The 23,682-nt window shown below is 38.2% G+C and overlaps 2 protein-coding genes across 10 annotated transcripts in view; both read right to left on the bottom strand.

Annotated features, from left to right (window-relative positions):
* Window positions 1-934, bottom strand: part of LOC120523431 (PI-PLC X domain-containing protein 1-like) — a 48,970-nt gene extending 48,036 nt beyond the window's left edge. The window contains exon 1 of one of the 4 annotated variants that reach the window (XM_039744739.1): window positions 592-934. In XM_039744739.1, coding sequence (XP_039600673.1) covers window positions 592-781 — 190 coding nt within the window. In that variant the 5' untranslated portion in view covers window positions 782-934. Of the gene's footprint in view, window positions 1-201 lie in introns of all 4 variants that reach the window. The other 3 variants (XM_039744738.1, XM_039744740.1, XM_039744741.1) reach the window with 3 other exon arrangements.
* A 1,543-nt stretch (window positions 935-2,477) lies between these two features.
* rgn (regucalcin) lies at window positions 2,478-23,364 on the bottom strand. Of its 6 annotated transcripts, none has more exons than XM_039744731.1 (7): window positions 22,543-22,656; window positions 12,114-12,279; window positions 11,416-11,598; window positions 6,739-6,954; window positions 6,294-6,425; window positions 3,747-3,901; window positions 2,478-2,877 (listed from the first exon to the last, which is right to left on the bottom strand). In XM_039744731.1, exons 2-7 carry the CDS (start codon window positions 12,274-12,276, stop codon window positions 2,827-2,829), a joined length of 900 nt encoding a protein of 299 aa, XP_039600665.1. In that variant the 5' UTR covers window positions 12,277-12,279; window positions 22,543-22,656; the 3' UTR covers window positions 2,478-2,826. The 6 variants fall into 6 exon arrangements, with proteins under 6 accessions (XP_039600665.1, XP_039600668.1, XP_039600667.1 ...); XM_039744734.1 differs by having other exon boundaries at window positions 22,635-22,656; XM_039744733.1 differs by having other exon boundaries at window positions 22,581-22,630.
* Window positions 23,365-23,682: the final 318 nt, after the last annotated feature.

The following is a 23,682-nucleotide window of genomic DNA, read 5'->3' as shown; positions in this document are numbered from 1 at the left end:
ATGGGGAGAACATGCAAACTCCACCCAGGTCTCCTAACTGCGAGGCAGCAGCGCTACCCACTGCGCCACCATGCCGCTCTAGAATGTGTTGTAATTAGTTCATATGTCAAAATGGTGACCGTCCCCACAAATAATTGATTCTTAGCAGTCATTTGCCGCAGCCCTTTACTATGAAATACGTTTTAAAAGTAAGTCACTCACCTCTAATGCGTCAAATGGTGGTTGCTCCTCCAAGCCAGGCAGAGGGCCAAGTGTACCTACTGTAGCTTTATGTACAGACGAGATGAACTTTCCCTTACAGAAGGGTGGGAGCATTTCCACCTCCGGACAACAGAACGGGAATTAAAACGCTTCGCTAGGAAACCATCTGACAACTAGAAGCGGATGACATTACTGCAGCTGCGTTTTGTCTCACAAACAAATAAGCGTAAATGCACATATTATAATTATAGCCATTATCGATATGTCTTATCAACGAGACGCTACCCGAGGCGACGTTATCGCCAGCACTCCCGGTCAGCAGTATGTGCCACTGGCAGCCAGCCCGGTTCGCCGTCTGGTCCTTCTAGCCGCTCACCCAGAAGTGTGTACCTGTAGACGACGAGCGCGACCGACTCGCTCGGTGGATCGTTTTGTTAGGTCTTGAAAGGAGAAACCAGCAAAGCGCGTCGGATGCCGGCTCTCCAGGACAGCATTTAGTCAAATCCAGGAAGTGATGAGGGGAGGCTAGGCAGAAACTGATTAAAAATACGTGAGGTATCAACGGAAAAAAACAGTACATGGCAATTATTGGCGGCCCGCCCAGAATGGCTTTTCGCTCCCGTTCTGTTAAATCAGTTCATAGTGCTGCGGCAGGTAGACGGGTCAGAGGACAAGACGGAGAACTGCAACACGTGCAATTTAAAGCAGAGCTTTTAAGAGAACCTTCGCGAAAACGAAGGAGGGTGGGCGGAGTCTGGCTGCGGCGGCAGTACTGATATAGGTGCCGGCTCTAGAAAGAAGGGTGCTTTACTTCGGAAGGACGGCCATGTAGATGAAGGTGTTTCCTGTGGCCAGAAGTAACAGAAAGGTTTACCTCGTATCTGAAGTAATGTTTTATTGATTTGAAATAAGACCACAGTACGGATTTACTCAGGTTGGTGTGTGCCATCATTACAACAGTATTAAAAAGTCTGAGTTTAGCACATGTGGTCCTATTTCAGGGTGTTAATAAGAAAAGATTTACTTTATGTGCTAGAAGCACACAATAAACACGAATAGTTGCTACAGATATTTGAAATATCAAAATGTGTATTTCAATTTAAGTTTAAAATGTAAATATTCTCGATTGTAACAGAAGTTTCTCATTTTTTACCCGCAGGTAGAGGTCCATAGAGGGCTAGATCCCAAATAAAGGATCAAAAACAACATATTCATAACCACTGACCTTGAAATAGTCTAGAATCATACCCCACATGCTTATGTTTGAAATTTGTCATTTTCAACCATCTACAAGTGGCTTTTAGAGAGCTAGAACCACCAGAATAGAATCAAATATGAAAAATATATTTGTGATCAGTAACCTCAAAATAGTATAAAATGACACTCAACGTGTCTATATTACTGATCCTCATTGGTTTTTTTAGAAGTTTTGTGGAAAGGAGTAACTTCAGACCCCTATATCCCATTACAGGGTGAACTCCTGGGGTTGGTAAATGTGGGATGCCAAAGTCTCCTGATCATTTTTGCTGAAGATTTTTGGTTTACTCTTCATTATATTAGTGTAAATTATCTGTGCAAAATATTGGACCCAGGGTGAAGGACCATGGTAAAAGAGGTGACCAAGAACACGAGGTTTGAGCTCCACGGAACTTGTATGCAGATGGGAAAACCTTCCAGACAGGCAATCGTAACTTCAACACTCAACTAATAATGAGCTTTAATGTGAGCAGAGTGGCCAGACAGAAACCTCTCCGCAGTCAGACACATGAAAGCCCACCTGAAATTTGCAAAAAAGGCACCTAAAGGACTTTTGCACTATGAGAAACAAGATTTTCTGGTCTGATGAAACCAAGACTGAACTGTTTGGCCTCAATTCTAATTCTGGAGAAGCTAGGCACCATTCATCACCTGTGCAATACCATTCCAGTGGTGAGGCATGGAGGTGGTAAAATCATCTTGCGGAGTTGCTTTCAGTGGCAAGGACTAGGAGACTAGTTAGAGTTTAGGGAAGCTGAACAAAGCAAAGTGCAGAGATATCCTTAATGAAAATCTGTTCCAGAGCGATCTGGACCTTAGACTGGGAGGAAGGTTCACCTTCCCACAGGGCAATGACCCTAAGCACAAAGCAAAGACAACACAGGAGCATCTTAGTGTCAACTCTGTGAATGTTTTCGAGTAGCTCAGCGTGAGGGCCAGATTTGAATCCAGTTGAATATTTTCGGAGAAACCTTAAAACGGTGTCCTTCTAACCTGTTGAGCTTGAATGAACCTTGCTTTTTCAGCAAAATAACTTTAATTTTGTGACTTATTTAGCACTTATTGCTGTAAGTGGGGTACAAAAGGTTTACCAAAAATTACAGATGAAATACAAAGCAGCATTTATAGGTCAAGACAACATACTGAGCACCAATATTTTGCCACATCTACTAGTAAACATTTTTCCTAAACTTTGACATTAGTATTGGATATATGCTGTAAATAGGGAAAATCATGGTAAACTGCAAATAAGATGTTACACAGATAGCTTTCTTCAGTTTAGCTTTACTTTGTATTTGATTTTACGTTACAAGAAAAAGGAAATATTTGTTTACATTTTTGTTAATGTATACAAAGACCCCTCCAAATTTATCCAGCAAATGAGTTTGGTGGAATTCCTTTAACACCCAATCCAGTAACCTGTAATACAAGAAAACAGGTTTTAATATGGGTAAAAGAAAAATATTTCTTTTTAGATTAATCTAAATGTCATAATTCATTTGCAAAATTTCAAATCAAATTCAATAACATGTAGGATAAGACAGATGGAAGAATTTGTAAAGAGTGACACATAATACTGAACTGAACCGATTATTTGGCATATTACCAGGTGATAATGTGATATGTGTTTCTTTTCTGATGTGGAGGGAGTGCACATAATGTGTCATTTATTATTCAAATATTTAGTTTAAAAATTACTTATTATCCAAACACACCTAAGCACTTTTTCTGACACCAAAGGTCCTTTCACCAAAAGGATATAATTGCAACTTATAAGAGAAATTCAAGCAATTGCAGTTATACCTTGTTGCTATTAATCTTGTTGCGAAAGACAAGATATGTACACTTACGGCAAACCTACTGTTAATGTTACTATTTAAAAAAAGAAAAAAAAAAAAACTAAAGTTCTTATCTTATAAGACCTTCACCTTTGTAGTAGCATGTGGGAACACCTATTTAGAGTGTAATAAGTTAAGATTTGATAAATAGTACTAAGAATAAATATTACACTGAAGTGGATTTTTGCCAATTTTGCTTGACTTCATTAATATGTTTGTAAAAAATATCTTGAATGCGAAAACTCTATTGTCAGTTTTATATGATGCAATGATTTGATATTTAACATCTTAAAGTCACCAAGGTAATACTTTGGTAATACTTTCAACTTCACTATGTTTCCTTTCTACCCTTTCACTAACTTCTTTTCCATATCTGAATGAAACATTGTGTAAACAGCCTTACTGTCCTGAGTCCTGCCTACAAAACTCCAATCCTAGAGAATGACCTACCTTAAAAATGGACCCAGACTGTGGCTTACTTGCCAAGGCAGCTTCATCCATCCCTCCACATGCAGAAGTCACATACAACTCTGAATAGTCTTTTCCACCAAAACAACATGAAGTTGTTGTGTCCACTGGTAGTTTAACAGTTTGAATCCTTTTACCTAAAAATACACACAACTTATATTTATTAAAAGTAAACCATCCCTAGCACAATGTTAGTGATTTAACATAAAACTGCAGTATATATTACGGTAGACCCTAAATCTGCTTGAAGTCAAAGAAGTCCTGAATTCACAGCAGAAAATGTGATAAGACTGAAACTCATTGATAAACAATTATTTTTGGAGAAATTACCCTTGAGCTGTAAAATTCTGGTATTGACTAAAAAACATACTGCATAACGGAACACCACAGCACACAGCAAAATTTTTCATGTTCAGGCGCTACAGCAGAAATTGCAAAGTGCAAAACTGAAGTTTCATGAGATCCAAGAGCAAACGTTTTCAGATTTAGAATTTTGTTTCAGTGCAACATCCTCAAAAAGCACGTTTATGTTGTCATTTTTTGCAGCCATCCTTCAGATTCTGAAGCCGAGCAATGATTCCAAACTGTGAGGTTTTTATCCACATTTACTTAAATAAATTACTGGTAAAGGTTAATAAGAAGACAGTTGTGTCCTCTTTGGGCAATTGTTTTCACCTTTGTAATATTAAGGCTTTCATTGCATTGGGACTGAATATTTTTGCAGAAAGCAGATTTCCCTTTTTACTGGTTGAAACACAAACAGCTGTAGTACTGAATGGAACAGAAAGTATAAGTGTTTTACACCAAGTTTACAGATAGATTTCTTCAATTATGGACCTAAATTAGTTTACTTTCTCTCATAATTAGGTGGCAGGTTTGAAAGTTTTTATTGATATAATCACACAAGTAGTAATCAGATTAGTTCATTTTCAAATCAACGCAAAGAGTTTGTATCAGCCTTACTATGTGTCACATGAATGAACATGTTGCAGAACTTATGTGGAAACGACCTGAGGGCACATCGGTGAATGATATTGAGGTGGTACTGCAACTTACTAGTTTTTTCTTTCCTCTCCATTTCAAAACTGAGTTGACCCAAAAGTGAAACAAGGAGCCTGCCTCCAATCACTCTCTATCACCACCTCTTCCTGTCCCTAATTTTCATAATCTGGAGAAAGCAACAAAGGGTCATGGAGGACCAGAAGAATGTGTAAAAGGCACAGTGATGTGACTAGACACACTAAGAACTCCTTTTCTACCTAACTGCAGTTAAATCTTGCCTTGTAGCAATAAACAAGGTGGCCTGCTAGAACTTATCCCTTCTTGACAAACTCCTGCGTTCTTCTACACTATTACTGAAGAGAACAACACATTCTAAAAATAGTCTTGGTTTACAAAGTAACCTTGTACATTTTTGCTATAATCCTATGTGGTTGCCAAATATGTATTTTAAATAAGTGTAATACCAATATTGCACAGACACCCTAGCCTAAAGTGTTGCTTTCCTGCAAGAAATAATGAAAAAGAACCAGTGCAAGACAGACAGGGTGTTCAGGCCAGACGCAAGTGATTCACCAGGAACTGATTTTCACCTTCCGTGTTATAAAAGTAAACAATTCAGGCCAGGATGCTTCTGGAGAATATCACTTTAATGAAGTGCTGTTGTGGTGTTGTTGCCCCACAAGCAGGTAATGTTCTTTAAAAAAATATGGAGGGGGGAGTAATTGACTATTGTAAAGAGCATGCAGCACAGCAACTACTGAATGCTTGGCCCCTTAAGGAAACATGAGGTATCCAGGTGAAAGAGAGAGACAACAAGGGCTGGCAGAAAACTATGTCACCCAGTGTTCCTGAATCTATCATTGTACCTTCCATAACCCAAGAAGCAACTCTATTTCATCACTCATCAGTTCACACCACAGAGGGGTTCAAACTCCTATCAAGAACCAGAGTCAGTTAATTTGGAATAAAGCAGGAGCTTCTTTGCCAATAGGAGGATGACCTTGAAAGTGAGTTAAAGAGTAAAAAAAAGTCCAAGTGTGAAATCAGTCAAACTGTCCCCATAGGCATAAATTGTATTTGTACCACTATAGGTAGGTCCAATGAGGGCTTTAGGCGCTTGTTGTTTTGTTTACTGTATTATAATTTTCAATTATTTCTCTATCAACTCTTTCTTTTGGTTGTGCAAATGCATATCTTTTTAAATAGGTTGCAAAGCCTTATAGGGGCATTCCATGGTGGAAAGAAACTAGGTCAATGCTTCATCCTTATCTTTTTAATATGCTAAAAATAATTTACCTTACTGGATAAATAATAATGACAGACTGGTGATTTTAGACTATGACAAATAAAGATGGCATATCTGAATGCATCAATTACAAGGACAATCTGGCTCCAGACAGTAAATAAAAATATTTGTAACTTCACATCCATTTGACCAGTTCAGGAATTCCAGCCTCCTTTTCCAAATAAAATAATGTCAGGATGCATTTTTCCAAATGTGCTTCAATTATAAAGTGCTCAATGTACCTGTTGTTGGATCGATCCTGATGACTCTTCCTCCATTGTAACAAGCAACCCAGAGCTTGCCTTCAGAATCTATGCACATTCCATCAGGAATGCCTTCATCTTTTTCAAGTTTATAAAGAACTCTTCGATTGGCTATAAAGCAAAATTAAAGAAAGAAAAAAAGGATTATTGAGTTGATGATGCAGATACAACTAATTTGCAAAGTAGGTAAGAAATTCATATTTGACAAACGTTTATAATACTTGTTATTACTTTTAGGTATTCATAAAGGATGTTTGAAAATATGCATTTGAATTAAACAAATTAAATGATACAAGAAATAAGACAATCATTGTCTATCTAGGTAATATAACCTTCTATAACTGAAAAGTATTTACCAAGAAAATGGCAGGTGAATAATCATACTTATAGATAATGTTGCCTTTATTTTATCAAATCTACTTACAAATATTGCCTGACTGAAGGTCATAGTCAAAAGCATCCACTCTGAAAGAGAGACTGTCGATATAATAAAATGTTTTATGATCCAACGACCAATCCAGTCCATTCGATATATCTACTTGGTCAAAGTGTTTCACGACAGAAAAATCTGGATATAATGTATAGACAGAACCCTGTTTTCTCTCCACTTCTCCAGGCCGAATTTCAAAAGCCATGGTTCCTAAACATAAAAGAAAAAGAGACAGAAGCTGTGATTAGACCAAGTTGTGTGTAGCAATACTTTTGGATACCTGAGGTGAGTTTCTATATGGTTTTAAGAAAACACATTACGTAAGACCAGCCTATCATCCTCCCAAACATTCTTGACTGCCAACACAACAGCAAACATCTTTTTAAATAGCACAGTGAAAGATACAAAATTCACAAGGTTTCCAAAACCTTTTCAGTAATGAGTTTTCAAACATTGTATATTGTGTGAAGAATGAGACTCATATGTTGTCCTAAGCAGTGTGTGCTGTCAGACATGATGGACATAGTTTATGTAGGGAAAAAATGTATATATTATACCTGAAAACTACACAATCATAAGAACCAACAGAAACAAAGATAAAGTGGCATGATTATGATCAATTTTCCAAAACTCCCCATTACAGGATCTTAGATAAATAAAGCTTATCCCATTAACCTTGAGTACAAGGTAAGAACCAACACTGAAACAGAATGCCAGTTCACCACAGAACACACTCACTCATATCAGGCTAAGTTTGAGCAACCATTTAAGATAACTGGCATGGCTTTAGAAAGAAAGAAAAAAAATCAGTATCTGAAGGTAGTCTGTGTAGCAGCGGGGAATGTGTAAACACCACACAAACATTGACAAGGAGGGGATTAAATCTAAATCTCTTCGACAGTTGTCAGGAACTATGACCTCTGCACCACAGCTTTAATCCTTATATTGCAATAGATATGAATAAGATGGGCTGTTGTTGTCACACTAAAGTGACATATATCACAATAGAGAAGTCCTACCTAAATAAAAGTCTTCTCACCCTTGTGTATTTTTCACAACATATACTGTAGCTGATATGGTTTCTCTACTGAAAATTGTTTCTACTGACGCTGGTTTGGTTGTGTTGAATTGTGCTGTACTCTGGTTACAGATTGCTTATTTTTACACCTCAACAGATCTGTACTGAGACCTATATATATTTAATAGTGGGTTACTCCATTAATAAAATCCAATGTGCACTATGCTAAGGCGGGCAGCATGATGGCACAGCTGTAGCGCTGCTGCTGTTTTGCACTAAGGAGACTAGGATTCACATCCTGGGCCCTCCCTTCATGAAGTCTGTAGGTTCTCCCCATGTCTCCATGGGTGTGCTCTGGTTTCCTTCCAAAGTCATGCAGGTTAGGTGGATTGGTGATACTAAATTGTCCTGTATGTTCACCCTGCAACAAACCAGAGTTTGTTCCTGCCTTGCACCCTAATGCTGGCTGGGATAGGCTCCCACAAACCTGTTCAGCAATAAGAGGGTTAGAAAATGACTAAAAGACTATGCCAAGGATTCAAGTGATGATAAAATTTGGAACTGCACCCTATTTGTGTAGTTGAAGTTAATAATTCAAACATATTTTGCCAGTATTTTAGACTGTCTAAAAGGGTGCCAAACCTTTATGCTATGAAAATCTAAAACAGAATTTTTTTTAGCACCAACAGTGCCATCTCTACTATCAATTACCATTAACGTGATAAAACCTAGAAGTGTAAAATGGCATAGGTTTTGTTTTCTAGAACATTCTACTGCATGTTTTGTAATTCAAAACATTTTACAGCAATAGCTAAACTAGAATATATAGTAAGAATTATGAAATTTTACCACTCAGTTCATCAACCTCATCTCAGTATCATATCCAGATACTTTTCAAAAGTTGTCAAGGTTTCTACTTTAACAACAGTAGTATATTCTAAATTCTTATGCACTTTGCATGAAGAAGGGCTTCCTAGCTTCAGTCATAAATACATTTCTCCTTACTTCCACCAGTGTCCTTGACAATATGATTCTCTATTTAATCAAAAGATTTCAGCTGGATTACTTTATCAATATTGTTAAGAATTCTAAAGAACTGGCTTAGGTCCAGACAGCAGTTAACTTACTCAAGACTTGTTCCCTGAGATGTCAGAGCAGGACCTGCTGTTTAGTCCTGGGTACTGATAGTCAGCTAAATTTGCTAAAGCATTTGTCATAGCAAATATTCTGTGGTTGCTAGTGACCTTGTTTGCCAAACATTTTTCAAGAAATTCACCATGAGGCTGGCTTAGGCAAACATTTTTTTTTCCTAGTGCCCCATGCTGCTTTGTGAGATCAGTGTGACATCACAGAGCTGTAGCAGCCATTCCCAGAACTTTCACGCATACCTACTATAAGTTCAGTGACGACCTGCTTCATGCATGCATATTATCACAACGCAATCAGTACTCTAGTCCAATTTCCATCCCACATATGTTAAAAAAAATTTTAAAATGCAGTATTTTCATTGAAGGATAAATTAACTTACGATAAGGTGTGTGTTCAGAACATATTGCGTTTGTGCATTTATCTATCTATTTATGAATATAAAGAGCTTCTGTAAAAAGCCAAATTCTCCTCTGGGTACAAAAAAACCTTTTTTTATATTTTTATATTTCTGGATATATAACACTGATCCCTATGCGGAGCAACACATGGTTAATTATGCATGCATAACTAGCTATTCACCTGACTACGATCCAAAAAACATCTCTTATAGAAGCCCATGTGAAATTATAATAACCAGAAATTTATTACCTTTTACAAGGTATTTCTTTCCCCTTGATGGATGAAAAAAGTGCAAAGCATCTGCACAGTTACACAGGAAACAAAAAAAGATGTTCCAGCTGTACCCAGAAACACACCGTGAACAATGGAACGAGCCAGTCCAACGCTGCCACTTTGTGCCCTCAGATTGGAAATCTGTGAGCTCCATGATCTATATTTTATTTACTTATAACTAGTTTGTGGCCATTTGTTGTATTTTGTTTGTGGTATTTGTTTTGTCCGTGTCTCTTGTTGTTTGTGGCTTGGTGGTGCAGTGGTTAGCACTGCTGCCTTAGAGCACAAATCACATTTTTGGCCATAATAATAAGCCCACAATAGTTGGCAGGCACTTCCTTAGCTTTCAGGGACACTTAAAAGACAATTGTACAATTATAATCCTCTCAAAACTAGCTTAGTTCCTCCTTCCCCGTTGACTTCAATGCAATTGAGTTCGTCAAAGTTCCCAAACATTTCCATGATTCCACCAAAATCACGTTGAAGCAAACTCTGCCAGGTTCACTCATCACTAGTCCTGAGTTACGCTTAGTTGCCCTTTTTTTGCATAGCTTTAAGTGCTTCTCTTTTTTTGTAGCAGGGTAACTGGTACTACTCACAGTACTCCATAGGATGTCCTGTGAGCACAATATACTGTACATTTATAGCACAACATCTCTTGATTTACTGTACATTCAACAGCTTTTACAACATAATGCTTATTGGTCTGTAAATACCAGAGTCCATTTGGTCTTCATTCTTGTGCACTAATCATCAGGCTCTTCTTCAATTAGATGTAACTGTTGGAATATGCTTATTAAAGATTTATAAATAACATCTTTGACATCTTTCAATACAACTGGTAGTATCCCATCAGGTCCTGAAGTTTTATTGACTTCAATATTTCATTGTTCTATTTATTTACATTTTTTTTTTTACTAGAGAAGCACTGAAAAAATGTTTGGCATTTGAGTTCATCAGCATCCTTTTTGCAGCCTTTCTTTGCCGTTTCTAATGTTTTTTTTTTTTCCTTTGATCCCTTAAATATATTTAATGTATATTTATTTAGGGCCTGGATGACACCATTTATCACTTTCATTTTCACTTCCCATGCTTTCTAAAGGTTTCCTTATCCCCATAAATCTTGCCTTCCACAAACTATAAGCCTTTATTTTGGTGTATATTTGTAGGTATTCAGGGTGTGGCGGACGGCTGGCAGCTCATCCCAGCTGGGACGCCCCTATGATGGAAGGATGGGGGGAGCCAGCTTTTCCAGGACACTGCCTCCCCCAGAATGGTAGATGGCAGCTTCCCTGAGATCTGGCAGTGCCCCAGATTCCCTCAGGGCATCCTGGGACATGGAGTTCGGTTGCAGAGCCCGGGGGTGCTGCAAAGGGGGGAGCTGTAAAGGAACAGAAGGACTCATGATGTATTTATAGCAAGGTCACGAGGACGGGAGTCCCGAAGTACTTCCACTGAAGAAAAATCCAATTCTCCATCTGACCCAGAAGTGCTAACAAGTCAAGTGAGTGGAAGAATAGAAGCACTTCCAGGTCAAGGACTATATAAAGGTCTGTTGGAGACCCAGCAAGTGAGCTGGAGTCGGGAGGAGTTGCTTGCTGGGAGGAGTGGAGGAGAAATTATTGTGATTATTATTATTATTGTTAATGAATTGCCTGTGTATGGTGGCGGAGGTGCTTGGAGGCACTGAAAGCAAGAAGAAAATAATTAAATACCTTCTTGGTGATTTTATCCTGTGTTCAGTGTGTCTGTCTGTTGGGTTGAAAGGGGCGACAGCTACCCCTAGCATCTTACAAGGAACAATTTCAATCTTAACCATAACTGTGAATTACCAGAAAAATATCTTCCTGCAGGGTCGACCTTTCCATCATTAAACCTACTGCTGGATTTCTCCTGGTCCACGTGTGCAACAGTGGTGACAGTCTGCTTTTCCCAGTCCACTACAGCAAATCGAGTTCCAACTCCAATTACATAGCCTCCAGATCTGCGAGGGACAACTGACCCAACAAATGCGTCTGCAAATTACAGACAAAAAGAAAATAAACAGTTACTTTGGAATCTTCTCAAACAAGCAGAATTACTTTAAGAACATAAGACAGATATAAATTGAGGAGATACTAAAATGATGGGCAGGTCAAGAGAAATTTTATTTCAACATCTCATCATGCAAGTGCTTTTTTTATCAATGCTTATCAAAAAAGTAGATTTTTCCTAGATTGCAAGGAGAAGAAAGATTTTTTCCTCAGCATATCAACTGTAATACGATGGAATTACATAAACAGAAACAAGAATTTTAACTTGCAGTGTAAACAACTTAACTTCCATTCTGTTTACTATCAAGCCTAATTTGTCTGGTGCCATCTTCACACTGCTGTTATCGTTTCTTGCTAAATGTGCAGGTTTTATTAAAATGAACAAAAACATCATTTCCCCCTAAATGTGTATTGTCCAGACCTGTATGAGATTGTCACAGAAAAATAAATTCTGAATTAGATTAACTCTATGTTTAAGTAATCCTAAACGTGCTCACCAGTATTCAGAGTCTGTATGTGCTTTGTGACTGGGTTCCAGCGGCACACCTTCTGTCCCGAAATATCAACATAAGCTAATGTCTGGTCCTTCTCTTCCCATACTGGGCTTTCCCCAATCTTATATCTCTCATTCACCACACACTCAATCTTGACTGAAGACATGATCTGTCAAAGAAAAACAACTTAGTTATAAGGCTTTTACAATTGCATACATACCATAACATACCCGTACGGTCAGGGCCAGTGCCACCATTAAGGCTAATTAGGCATTTGAGTAGGACGCAGATCATGAGTGGAGGGTGACCCAGCCACATGGATTAACTACCGAACAGTTGGTTGGTGCACTAATAAACTTGGCCTAGGGTACAAAACAATCTAGCACCAGGACTATGTGTAATTTTATACATGCAAGTTGAAGAAGTGGCATCCTGGCACTGGGTAGGTAACACAGATTGCATAGTTATGAAACTGGTTTGTGTTTTTTTTATTATTGCATTTATTTAAAGCATGTAACATTCCATACAATTAAGTCAAACTTAACAAAACTAAATTCAATTCAATTCACCCACCCATAAGCAAAAGAGAAAGGCCAACAGTCAGAGTTAAACTTATAAGAGTAGCATAGAGGGAAAGGAGTCTTTCTCCCCAATATAAAAGCTTACTCTGAAATGTTTTTGATGAGATCCTGCCAGGTTTTAAAAAGGTTTTGCACAGATCCTTTAAGAGAGAATTTAATTTTTTCCAGTTTCAAATAATATGTAACACCAGTTACCCACTGACTTAACAGAAGTGGGTTACAATTTTTCCAGTTGAGCAAGATAAGTCTACACGTTAGTAGTGAAGTAAATGCAATTACAGTTTATTTGTCCTTTGCCTCTTTAAACCCATCTGGGATTACACCAAACACAGCTATTAGTGGATTAGGAGGGATTGTGACACTAAGGCTGTCTGATAGGCAGTTTAAAATGTTTAGTCCAGAATGATGTTAATTTGGTGCAGGCCCAGAGCATGTGGCTTAGTGAGGCTAAAGCTCGATTGCAACATTCACTGGTTGGATCTTGCCCTGAAAACATTGTGGACAATTTTAAACGAGACAGATGTGATCGATAAAAAAATTTAAATTGAGTAATTGAATGTTTTGCTCATATGAAGTTAGAGTGAATTCTGTGCATGGCTTCCTTAAACTCCGTTTCTGAAATGTTGAGTAAGAGATCCTTTTTCCACTGTACTCTGAGATCTTTAATAGGAAGGGACTTTAAAATGATTTTATATATTACTAGGGGGCTTTGCTCGCCAAAAGCGCTGCATAACGTTGTGAAGAGGGGGCTGAATGCCCTCCCAGGAGACACAGTCGCTCCTCCGAAACCCCTCTTAAACAGTGATACATCCATCCATCCATCATCCAACCCGCTATATCCTAACTACAGAGCCAATCCCAGCCAACACAGGGCGCAAGACAGGAAACAAACCCTAGGCAGGGCACCAGCCCACTGTAGACAGTGATACAATGGGAAACAAATACATTTTTTTTTACCTCCTCTTTGCTTGATCAGCTGCTGGCTTGCTGCTGCCGTACAATGTGATCTGCATTTCATGCGGCGCTTCAAACGTTTAAAAGCTTGTACAGCAGCTGTCCTTTTGTCTCATTGCCTTGTCTCTCTTGTCCCCCAGACATCCTGAAACACTATTCAATCTCTTTTCTCTGTTCCATTATTTCACCTAGTAATATTTTCCATATTTTTGGGCTAATGTGATCTTTACTCTCATTTGTTTGAGACTTTTGAATTGTCCTACTTCCATTATCTTTAACCTGCTCTGCATGTGTATCACGGGACTTGCTTCCAAAGGTTGTAAGTATGATGTGACTTGTCCGTCTCACGGAACGTGAAAGTGCCTCTCTTCAAAAGATCTCTCTTCCAAAGATCACGTCTCATCGCAGGAAGAGTCTTGTATGATGTAAAGATTTTTTTTTTATAATAGAGAGATATAATTCCTGTCTGAGACCTCAAGACTGATCAATGTTTCTTCTGGAATAGAAATAGGCGGGAGGTGAGGAAAACTGGGCAGATTTTGCTTAGCAAAGTTTCTGCTTTGGAGATAGTGGAAACATTGTGTTGATGAGAAACTAAATTTAGAGTGTGATTGTTTATAGGATGCAAAGACATTATTTATATACAAGCCTCTAAATGATTTAATCCCATACGTTTTCCAAACATTAAAAACTGTGTAAGTTTGAGAGGGTGGAAAAAGGTGGTTATCATGTAGAGGTGCCACAGATAAATATTCTCTAACATGAAGTGCTTCCTACATTGGTTCCATATTCTGAGTGAATGAAGGACAATTGGGTTGTTAGTATATTGACGATACCTTGTATTTACTGGTGTACAGAGCAAGGAATATAAAGAGGTACTGCAGGATTTAGTTTCTGTTAGAGACCAAGCTAGAGCTAGTTTTTTAAGGTATTTATTTATTTATTTTTTTAACTTTGCAGGCAGAAACTGACATAATTTCTGCCTTTAACCCTACACCGGAACTTCCTGTTAACTTTGGACCCTAATCCTGACAAAGTCAAACCTCATTTGCACAAGGCTAAAACACCTAATGTTAAGGTATAATGGCTCTGCTTTGTTTTGCAACATTCTTTAGTTAACCCTAGCCAATTTAACTAGGCTTACACCTTGGCAACCGAACACCATGACACTCTTTGGTCTCTTCCTTCACACTATATACTATGATGTTATTTGGCCAAAAATAAAAAAAAGACCGCAATAGAAGTAAAATCCTGCAGTACTTCTTTGTATTCCTTGCTCTGTGCTCCAATAAACACACATTATCGGCAATAATACACTAATAACCCAATTGTGCTCCACTCACTTAGAATCTGGAACCAATGTAGAAAGCATTTTAAGACAGAGAAGCTTCTATCTGTGGCACCTCTGCAAGAGAGCCACCTCTTTCAACCTTCACAAACATATGCAGTTTATAATATCTGGAAAAAATTTGGAATTAACTTGCTTAGAGATCTTTATATAGACAACGTCTTTGCATCCTATGAACAATTACATTCCAAATTTAACATTTCAGCTACACATTTCTTTCACTATCTTCAAATCAGGAACTTTGTTAAACAGAACCTTCCAGATTTTCCTCATCTTGCACCCTCATCAATGCTGGAAAAAATATTGCTCAATCTCAAGGACTTAGACTCCATCTCTACAATATATAAAATCATTTTACAATCCCTTCCTTTCAAAGATCCAAGAGGACACTGGGAAAAAGATCTCTCAATTAATATATCAGAAAAGGAGTGGAAAGTAGCAATGCAGAGAATTCACTCGAGCTCCATATGCAAAGCATACAATTATACAACTCAAAATTATATATCGAGCACATCTGTCTCGACTAAAACTCTCCAAAATGTTTCCAGGGCATGATCCAACCTGCAAACGTTGCAACCAAGTCCCAGCCTCACTGGGTCACATGTTCTGGGCCTGCACCAAATTAACATTATTCTGGACAAAAATTTTAATTACCTCTCAGACAGCCTTGGACTCACAATCCCTCCTAACCCATTAACAGCTGTGTTTGGGGTTCTTCCAGAGGGGCTTAAAGTGGAGAAAGACAAACAAATTGTGATTGCATTCACTACACTTTGGCACGCAGACTCATTCTGATAAACTGGAAGAACCCAAACTCTCCTCTTTAAGTCAGTGGGAAACTGATGTGTTATATTATTTGAAATTGGAAAAAATCAAATTCTCAGTTAGAGGATCCGTACAGACTTTTTCAAAACATGGCAGGATCTAATCATAAATATTTTAAAATAAGTTCATAAAGCACAGAGAATTTATTAATTTAGGTATGTTTACAAGCCTTAAATTTTACGCCGTTTGGCTTGCTCTCTCTCTCAAGGGTGGGGATCGATCTGTTCTTAACTCAATTTTTCTTTTTGTAAAAACTTGATTGCTTTGTATTGACTGCAATAAAATTAATAAAAATTTTAAAAATTAAAAAAAAAAATAAATTCCTGGTTTGGTTAGGGTTTATTTTCGAAGGCTGTATCTGCATACAAAAGTTGAAGATTTTACTTTATTCTCTGACATACCTCTTTCTCAAAGTGTTTCCGATCTCAACATTTAAGTATTTGACAAACTATGTTGTAATTTTATATATGAATCTAACGCAAATTAGAAAAAAAATCCTGTCAAACCAAAAAAAAAAAAATCAAGGTGATATTTCAAATCCATCTACTATATAATAAAACACCAAAGTCTGTGTGCCCCATCCCTCTGAGCAGTCTGATTGGTCAGTCTGGCTTCGGTGATGCGACGAAAGATGAAGTGGGAGTGTGAGACACACGAAGAGGAGAAACGTCAAGGGAGGCATGTGGATTGTCACTTTCAAAGACTGCAAGCGTAAAAGCAGACAGGATGTGAGAATGCCGCCTCAAAAATAATGACAAGAGTCTGAGGAGGGAGTGCCGTTAAAGAACCATTCAAACGCATACAAATAGAGGGGAAAGTAGCTAAAAGTGCACATAGGGTAATTGACAGCAAATATTTTTAAACTAGGCTGACCCGCCTTTTAAGGCGACCGACTTTTAAGTTGACCACTTCTTAAGGCAATTCAATATGTAGATCAATTTGATATTTTATACAAACTCATTAATTTGGTTATATTGCATTTGAGCGGTATTACTTTAATACTCGTAGTTTCTGTTATTTTTGTGATGAAATTTAAACTTTTTTTCTATATTCAGGTCGCCCTTTTGAACCCCCCTGATATTTACTATGCGGTGAGGCATTTGTACTCCATCAACATTAATTATTTCCAGAGACATAATTTTGTCTATTTTTCCAGTGCATCGCACACAAAAGCAAGGGAACAATGGGAGCACCAGAACTCTGCTCACATCATGTCGCTGTACCGCAAGCTGCAAGTAGTAAGTCTGTGATAAGCGGAATACCTCGCTTTCCACTCACGGGACGGAAGGACAATCCCGACCGCTTTTATATAGTAAGAAAGAAGAAGAAGATATCACACAGTCTGGAGTATTAAATCATCTTTTACCTGGAAAAATGAAACTAAAAATACCATCGTGCATTGCAAAATGGACGGGGCGTGTGTGAAACTCCGCGCCTGCGTAGCACTCACGGGACGGAAGGACAATCCCAACCACTTTTATATAGAATTATAAAGGATTATTCTATTACCTGTCTTCAACAGGTAGTGTGGCTTGTACAACATATACAAGTCTTTGCATTGGACAATATACTGCAAATTATAAAAAAAAAAATCTGTAATTCCATCCTTCAATTTTCTAATTTGCTTATCTTACTGAGGGTTGTATGAAATGTGTAGAATTTGATATCTATTGACTTTCCAGAAAAATCCAAATACAATATGAAAACTGGTTGTCTTGCCTCACACACTAAAATAAACATACATTAAAATCATTATACAAAACCTGACTTGTTCCACATTTACTGTGACTGATGAAGAACATTTTTTATATTCATTTTATTTTTTAATTGAATTTTTTAAAAGCAAGTAACATTCCGTAAAAACAAGTCACACTTAACAAAACTAAAATTAAATTTAACCACCATGCAAGGAGAAAGAGAGGAAGGCCAACAGCCAGAGTAAAAGAAAAGAGGGAAGAGAATCCTTTTTCCTCCAGTACTAAAGATTACTCTAAAATGTTATTGATTAGATCCTGCCAGGTTTTAAAAATGTTTTGAACAGATCCACTAAGTGAGAAGTTGATTTTTTTCCAATTTCAAATAGTACAGAACATCAGTTACCCACTGACTTAAAAAGAGGTGTGCTAGGATTCTTCCAGTCACTGTAAAAAGGGAAGGAATATAACAAACCACTTATAAGACCTACAAAACTCTTTAAAAGGGTTCTTCGTGCTAATAGTACATTTAAGGATACCAGTGTTTTGATATTCTGCAAATTTTTATAGGCAACATAACACTCTTAGTTCCACTTAATCCACACTGTTGGGTCAGAGACAATTTCAGCAGCACGGGGCACAAGTTAACCAACAGCAATGAGAAGGGTGCCAGTCAAGTGCAGGGCCCACTTGGGTGCACATACCCATACTCATACACCGTGGAATTGCAAATTACTCAAACCAGTATGTCGGTGGAACTATGAGAGAAAAACCCACATAAAATCTGGGGATAAATACAAGTATTCATGGTAAGAGTACAGTTATTTATAACTAAATTGTTTGTAATAGGATGATGTCATAACTAAAAAGCAAAAGGGATCAAAACAGTAACAACATCTATCAGTAATTTTAAAATGGAAATCAACATCCGCTTAAATTACAGCGTGAAAAACTCAACCTAAACTTCATGACCCTGAGATGTGGGGGGAAATCCAGTGACACACATGGGGAACATGTAAATTGCATAAAGACAGTGATGAGACCCTATGGTGGGCTGGCGCCCTGCCTGGGGTTTGTTTCCTGCTTTGCAACCTGTGTTGGCTGGGATTGGCTCCAGCAGACCCCCCCGTGACCTTGTAGTTAGGATATATTGGGTTGGATAATGGATGGATGGATGGACAGTGATGAGAATGGGTAAATGAATACTAGACAGTGGTGAGGCAGCAACACTGGCCACTGCCTCCTCCTTAGTTTGAAAACAAACAAACAAAAATGTTAAAAAAACAACACTTGTAAAATTCACTTGATGTCTTTGTTTAAATAAAGTGCACCCCTCCAGTGTTCCCCAGAGCCCCAATCTGTATTATGTGACAATGGAGTTTTGTAAGTACCTTTTGTACTGCACTGTGATTTTGTTTTTCATTCTGCCAGAACCCTCACTAGGAAAATGAAATAAGATTATGATTTCTATTTCTCCCACATCTTTCTTTTTGTAATCTCTTAGGTTGGATACATTTAATGACATTGATGGTGACCATGCCACAGATGAAAACCATCTAAATATGTGCAGCTGGTAAGAAGAACTAACATTACCACTAAAACTTGAATTTGCTCATATAGCAGATCAGAAACGTGCGGTCAGGGCAGGTCATCATGAAAAGTAAAAAAACTAATAAGGATAACAAAATAAATTTGTCCACTGGTCTGTGCTACACATTTATCTTCTGTATGATTCCAATAACTTTGAAGAGTTTTATAGTCAAAATCACTGAATTGGCGAATTTCCTGTTCAAATACAGGGGAGAAACCCGAGGTGAGGCAGCGACAAGCCGAGCCTCACTGTAGCTGCTCTGTCCCTCACACACTGGGTTGATGCGTGTAATTGGCGCGTGCCTGTTGCTGTCTCTGTTTGTCGCCAATATAATGTTTGCAGACACGTTTATTATACACCCTGATTTTCCATAGTCTGACAAATTTCTTTAATTAGTGTGTTTGACATATTTAGCCTTGCTGATCGGACAGAAAACCGCAGTTAAAAGGCACAAGGTAAGGCAGAGAGTACCGTGTAGCAATGGAGGGGGCGCACGTGAGCTGTCTTCTACACAGAGGCTCTGGGCACCAATAACTTAGCGATGTCCGAATGTCAAATGCAATGCAGCGCTCAATTAATTTTTATTCTTTGCTCTGACTGACTGCCAAAATGGAAGGTTAAGATTTTTAAAACTACAGGAAAATAAGAAGGACTGAAGGACTTTTACAAGAAAGTTACGGAGATTTTCGTGGAGAAGGATAGGCGCATGTACTTCATTTACAAATAAAGGTAAGACCATAAACAGTTTTCAATTTTATAAAAATGGGATCAGACTAAGAAAAAAACAATCCAATATTTAAAAAAGTAAATTTTCACCTTAAAGAAAACATTCTTTTGTTTTTCTTGTTATCCTTTTGTTGAACAATCTGTATTAAAACTGATTAAAGCAGGGTGCCCACACTTTTTGGCTTGTGAGCTACTTTTAAAATGACCAGGTCGAAATGATCTACCTACATTAAAATGATGATATATATATATATATATATATATATATATATATATATATATATATATATATATATATATATATATATATACTGAATATACTTTATACATAAAATATATGTTGTTGTACCGTGCATAACTGAATAACCTTTATGGCACAATAACAATTCAATACATTTATGGTCACTATGGTATTTGGATTTAATAATCTTCATGTGGAAAAAGGCTGACTCGCATAAATAGCTAGAGCCAAATAATGCAGTCAAGGTAGCTCTTCTTATTCTTAATGATCGAGTGACTCACCCAGAACGATGCTTCGGTGTGTCTGCCTTTGGTTTTGAATTTAGCCGATTGAAAAATGACGGCTGTCCGCGAAACTATGATTTTAGTTCCCTCTCTTTTCTCTTTCTCAGATCGCTTTTCGGAAGGACGTCAGTTTCGTAGTTTTTATGCAGTTCGAAAGTGCCTTTCCACATTTTCCTTCTTTGGAATAGCAATGATAGATTGACAGATCAGACAAACGCACTTCGATTGTGACATTGTGACAGAAAAAAATCCTCTTCCAATTCCACATCCAGCCCATACCCTCCCCTAACCCAACAATTTTTTTTAAATCCCTTCTGTAGTCGATATAAATTGGAAGACTAACTAGATCACTTAGATAGCCGGAGTTCTGCAGTAGCTCGCGCGTTTGATCGTGCGTGCGGGATGACCAGTGTGTTATAAGAAAAGAGATCTCAGATTGGCCGCCCTGTATGTCAATCAAGTGGCAAATAGGGAGGATATATGATAGACTAACGTTTTAGAAAAATTTTTTTTGAATGCAACTCGATCTACCTGCACTCCCTTTCCGATCTACCGATCGACGTATTGGTCACCCCTGGTTTAAAGCATCAGAATTAAAAGCTTTTAAAAACAACTAAACATTTCAATTATGGTCAAAATTGAAATCCGCTTTTTTTGTACATCACTCTATACTTACACTTGTATCGAATGAGTTTGAATTGTGGAGTTGCAAATTTAGAACAAATGGAGGGTGCAGAGCAACTGAGCTCTCTTTTGCCGCTATAAATGTAATATTCTTTCTTAGCCTAATATGTACCTTACCTATGTGTGTGTAAAGAATGCTGATGAGGTATGAAACATAACCAGCAGTCAATGTGCATGCTGCCAAATGCATAGATATAAGCTACTCCTTTGGGTTCATATATTTGTAAATCTGACTCAGAAGGAGTCCGTGCTTCACCAGCCATGAACCCCACAGCTCGTCACTGTAGCAGATCTTGCTTTTCTCCAAAACGACTTACTGTACAAAAGCGATTAAGCAAAAAGGCTATATAGGCTACAGTTGTTAATTCTTCTGTACCTTATACCTCCGATTTATTGCCAGTGACTTCGCAAAACTTTACTCCACACAATTTATCTTCTACATAAACTGGAAGATGAAAAAATGTTTTTTTTATAAATGACAGCAACTACATGAAGCAAATTATAACATCCATCCATTATCCAACCCGCTATATCCTAACTACAGAGTCACGGGAGTCTGCTGGAGCCAATCCCAGCCAACACAGGGCGCAAGGCAGGAAACAAACCCCGGACAGAGCGCCAGTCAACCACAGAAAATTTATAACATGCATTTTAAAACCTGCATAAAATAACGAGTTGTCGGGAAGTAGCAGAGCTAATCCTGGTAGCACTAGAATCAAGATTTGAACTAACCCTGGATAAGGCACCACTTGCAAGGCGCACACACCCATAAAGGACCAATTCAGAGTGATCAGTTAACAGCGAAAGTGTTTTTGTGACGCAAATGGCATGGTGGTGGCGAATCGAATGCCTGGCCGTTTCATATTCTCCGTGCGTCTGGGTCTTCCCACAGCTATCACTCACAGTCTGAAAACTGATCTTATCAAAAAAGCTCATCAACGTATGTTTTTTTTCTCCAGCAACTTAAAAAGTTTAATCTGTCCCAAACAGTGGTGGTACAGCTTTCACTCTCTTGTCTGATGAGCACATTTCATAAAGAAACTGCAGCGTGTTTAGACAGCAGTACAGTTTGTCGGCTTGAAACTATAAACAAGACTCCACTGAGGTCCTGTATTCTTCACGGGTCAAGACATATAATCAAAGACTTCACTCACTGGGGCAACCATTTCTTTTACGTTATTACCACTAGAGGAAACGTTACTGGTCACTAAAGGCTAGAACTAGTAGACATAAAAAGTTCCTTTACTACTGCAGTCACTATGGTTAAACACAGATCTCTGTTGATTTCTACCATTCAGTCTAAATTGTGTTTTTTTTTTTAAGAACCTATATTCATTTTCATTTCTGCTTACTATATTGTTTTATATATGTGTGCTTTGTACAGTGTGTTTTCACTACTACTGTACAGAATGTTGGAATGGTGTCCATTATCGTATATTGTGTAACATGTCTTTAAAACAAACACAGGAAGAGTGTGCAAACTCGGTATAGAAAATCCGCTTACTAATAATCAGTCATTTTTAAGCGAAGTCATACAAGTACCGCAGGGATCAAGCGTCTCCTCCTTACAGCACCTACAGTATGCCCACTTTTCACCTGCGGAGACGCTTGTTCTGTATCCTCCAAACCTGCTCTTGCAGAAAGGAACTGAGGAGATAAATTGCATTTGAGCAAATGACACTCAACAGAATAAGCTAGAAGCGAATAGAAAACATACGAACACTGCCAAGTTACAGCGCCGCGAAGCGGGTGAAACACCGTCAAACACCACGTCAAGTGCAGACCTGCGCGCCCCTTCACAAACAGACCCGCAGTGTGCAAAGACACCAACTTGCGAAATCGCACGAAGGGCTCGATGAATGCAAACCTCCCGTCGAGACAGCAAGCGCACTGTTTACCTGTGGAAGAAGTGCTGAATCCGATCGGCGTGAGGCACGGGGTAGAAGCTGGCCCAGGCGGACTTAAAAGGCGCACTGCGTGAATCTTTAATCGGGTTTCATCCTCGCATAGTTAATGATAAACAGAAAGCTGGAAGTGATCCTCGATGTCAAAAGTAAATGGGATTTGAGCAACAGCTTTCTTCGCTCTGCTGCACGAACAGAAGTTATGTCCTGCTCTGCATGTTATACCACAAACGGAAGGGGTGCGATGCGATCAGATAGGCATTTTCGCTGATTACGCTGTTGTTTTATCGATTTTGACAATGTTTGTGTAAACGTATTTCTTATGCTTATATGAATGTACAGTGAAGAATCGGTTTCGCCTGTTTTACATTATAATGTTCTGTAATTAAATTTGCATTCGAATAAAAAATCTGCGGTGGGCAGGCCGGGATTTGTTTCCGAGTCTCCTCAGAACTGGCTGGCAGCTGCAAACTGGCCTGCACTGTAAAAAATGTTAGCCCCTCTTTGTTATTTACACTTATGTATTTTCATACATTGAACTCAGCACAATAAATTGCATAAATTTAATTTAGTTTCAAGAGTTTAAGAATAGTTCAACTCGAAATTATTCTTGAATGTAGCTTCAAGGCAAATAACAATGACCGGGTAAGTGTAATTAACTTAAAATTGCAAGTTATGGATAACATAACTCTCTTTGTGAAAGTTGATAAATGCAAGTGATGAAGGAAAATGTGCTGTAC

Source organism: Polypterus senegalus, chromosome 2 (genome assembly GCF_016835505.1).
Source record: "Polypterus senegalus isolate Bchr_013 chromosome 2, ASM1683550v1, whole genome shotgun sequence".
Taxonomy (NCBI): Eukaryota; Metazoa; Chordata; class Cladistia; order Polypteriformes; family Polypteridae; genus Polypterus; species Polypterus senegalus.
Note: the sequence above shows the minus strand (reverse complement) of the source record. Positions and strands in the feature narration are given on the sequence as shown.

What these genes read in the sequence shown, in the direction of transcription:
- rgn (XM_039744732.1), bottom strand. Translation starts at nt 12,276, where the DNA reads ATGTCTTCAGTCAAGATTGAGTGTGTGGTGAATGAGAGATATAAGATT. An exon ending in CATACAGACTCTGAATACTG is followed by an intron (nt 11,599 to 12,113) that starts GTGAGCACGTTT and finishes TGTAATTTGCAG; the next exon opens with ACGCATTTGTTGGGTCAGTT. An exon ending in CAGGATCGATCCAACAACAG is followed by an intron (nt 3,902 to 6,293) that starts GTACATTGAGCA and finishes GTGTATTTTTAG; the next exon opens with GTAAAAGGATTCAAACTGTT.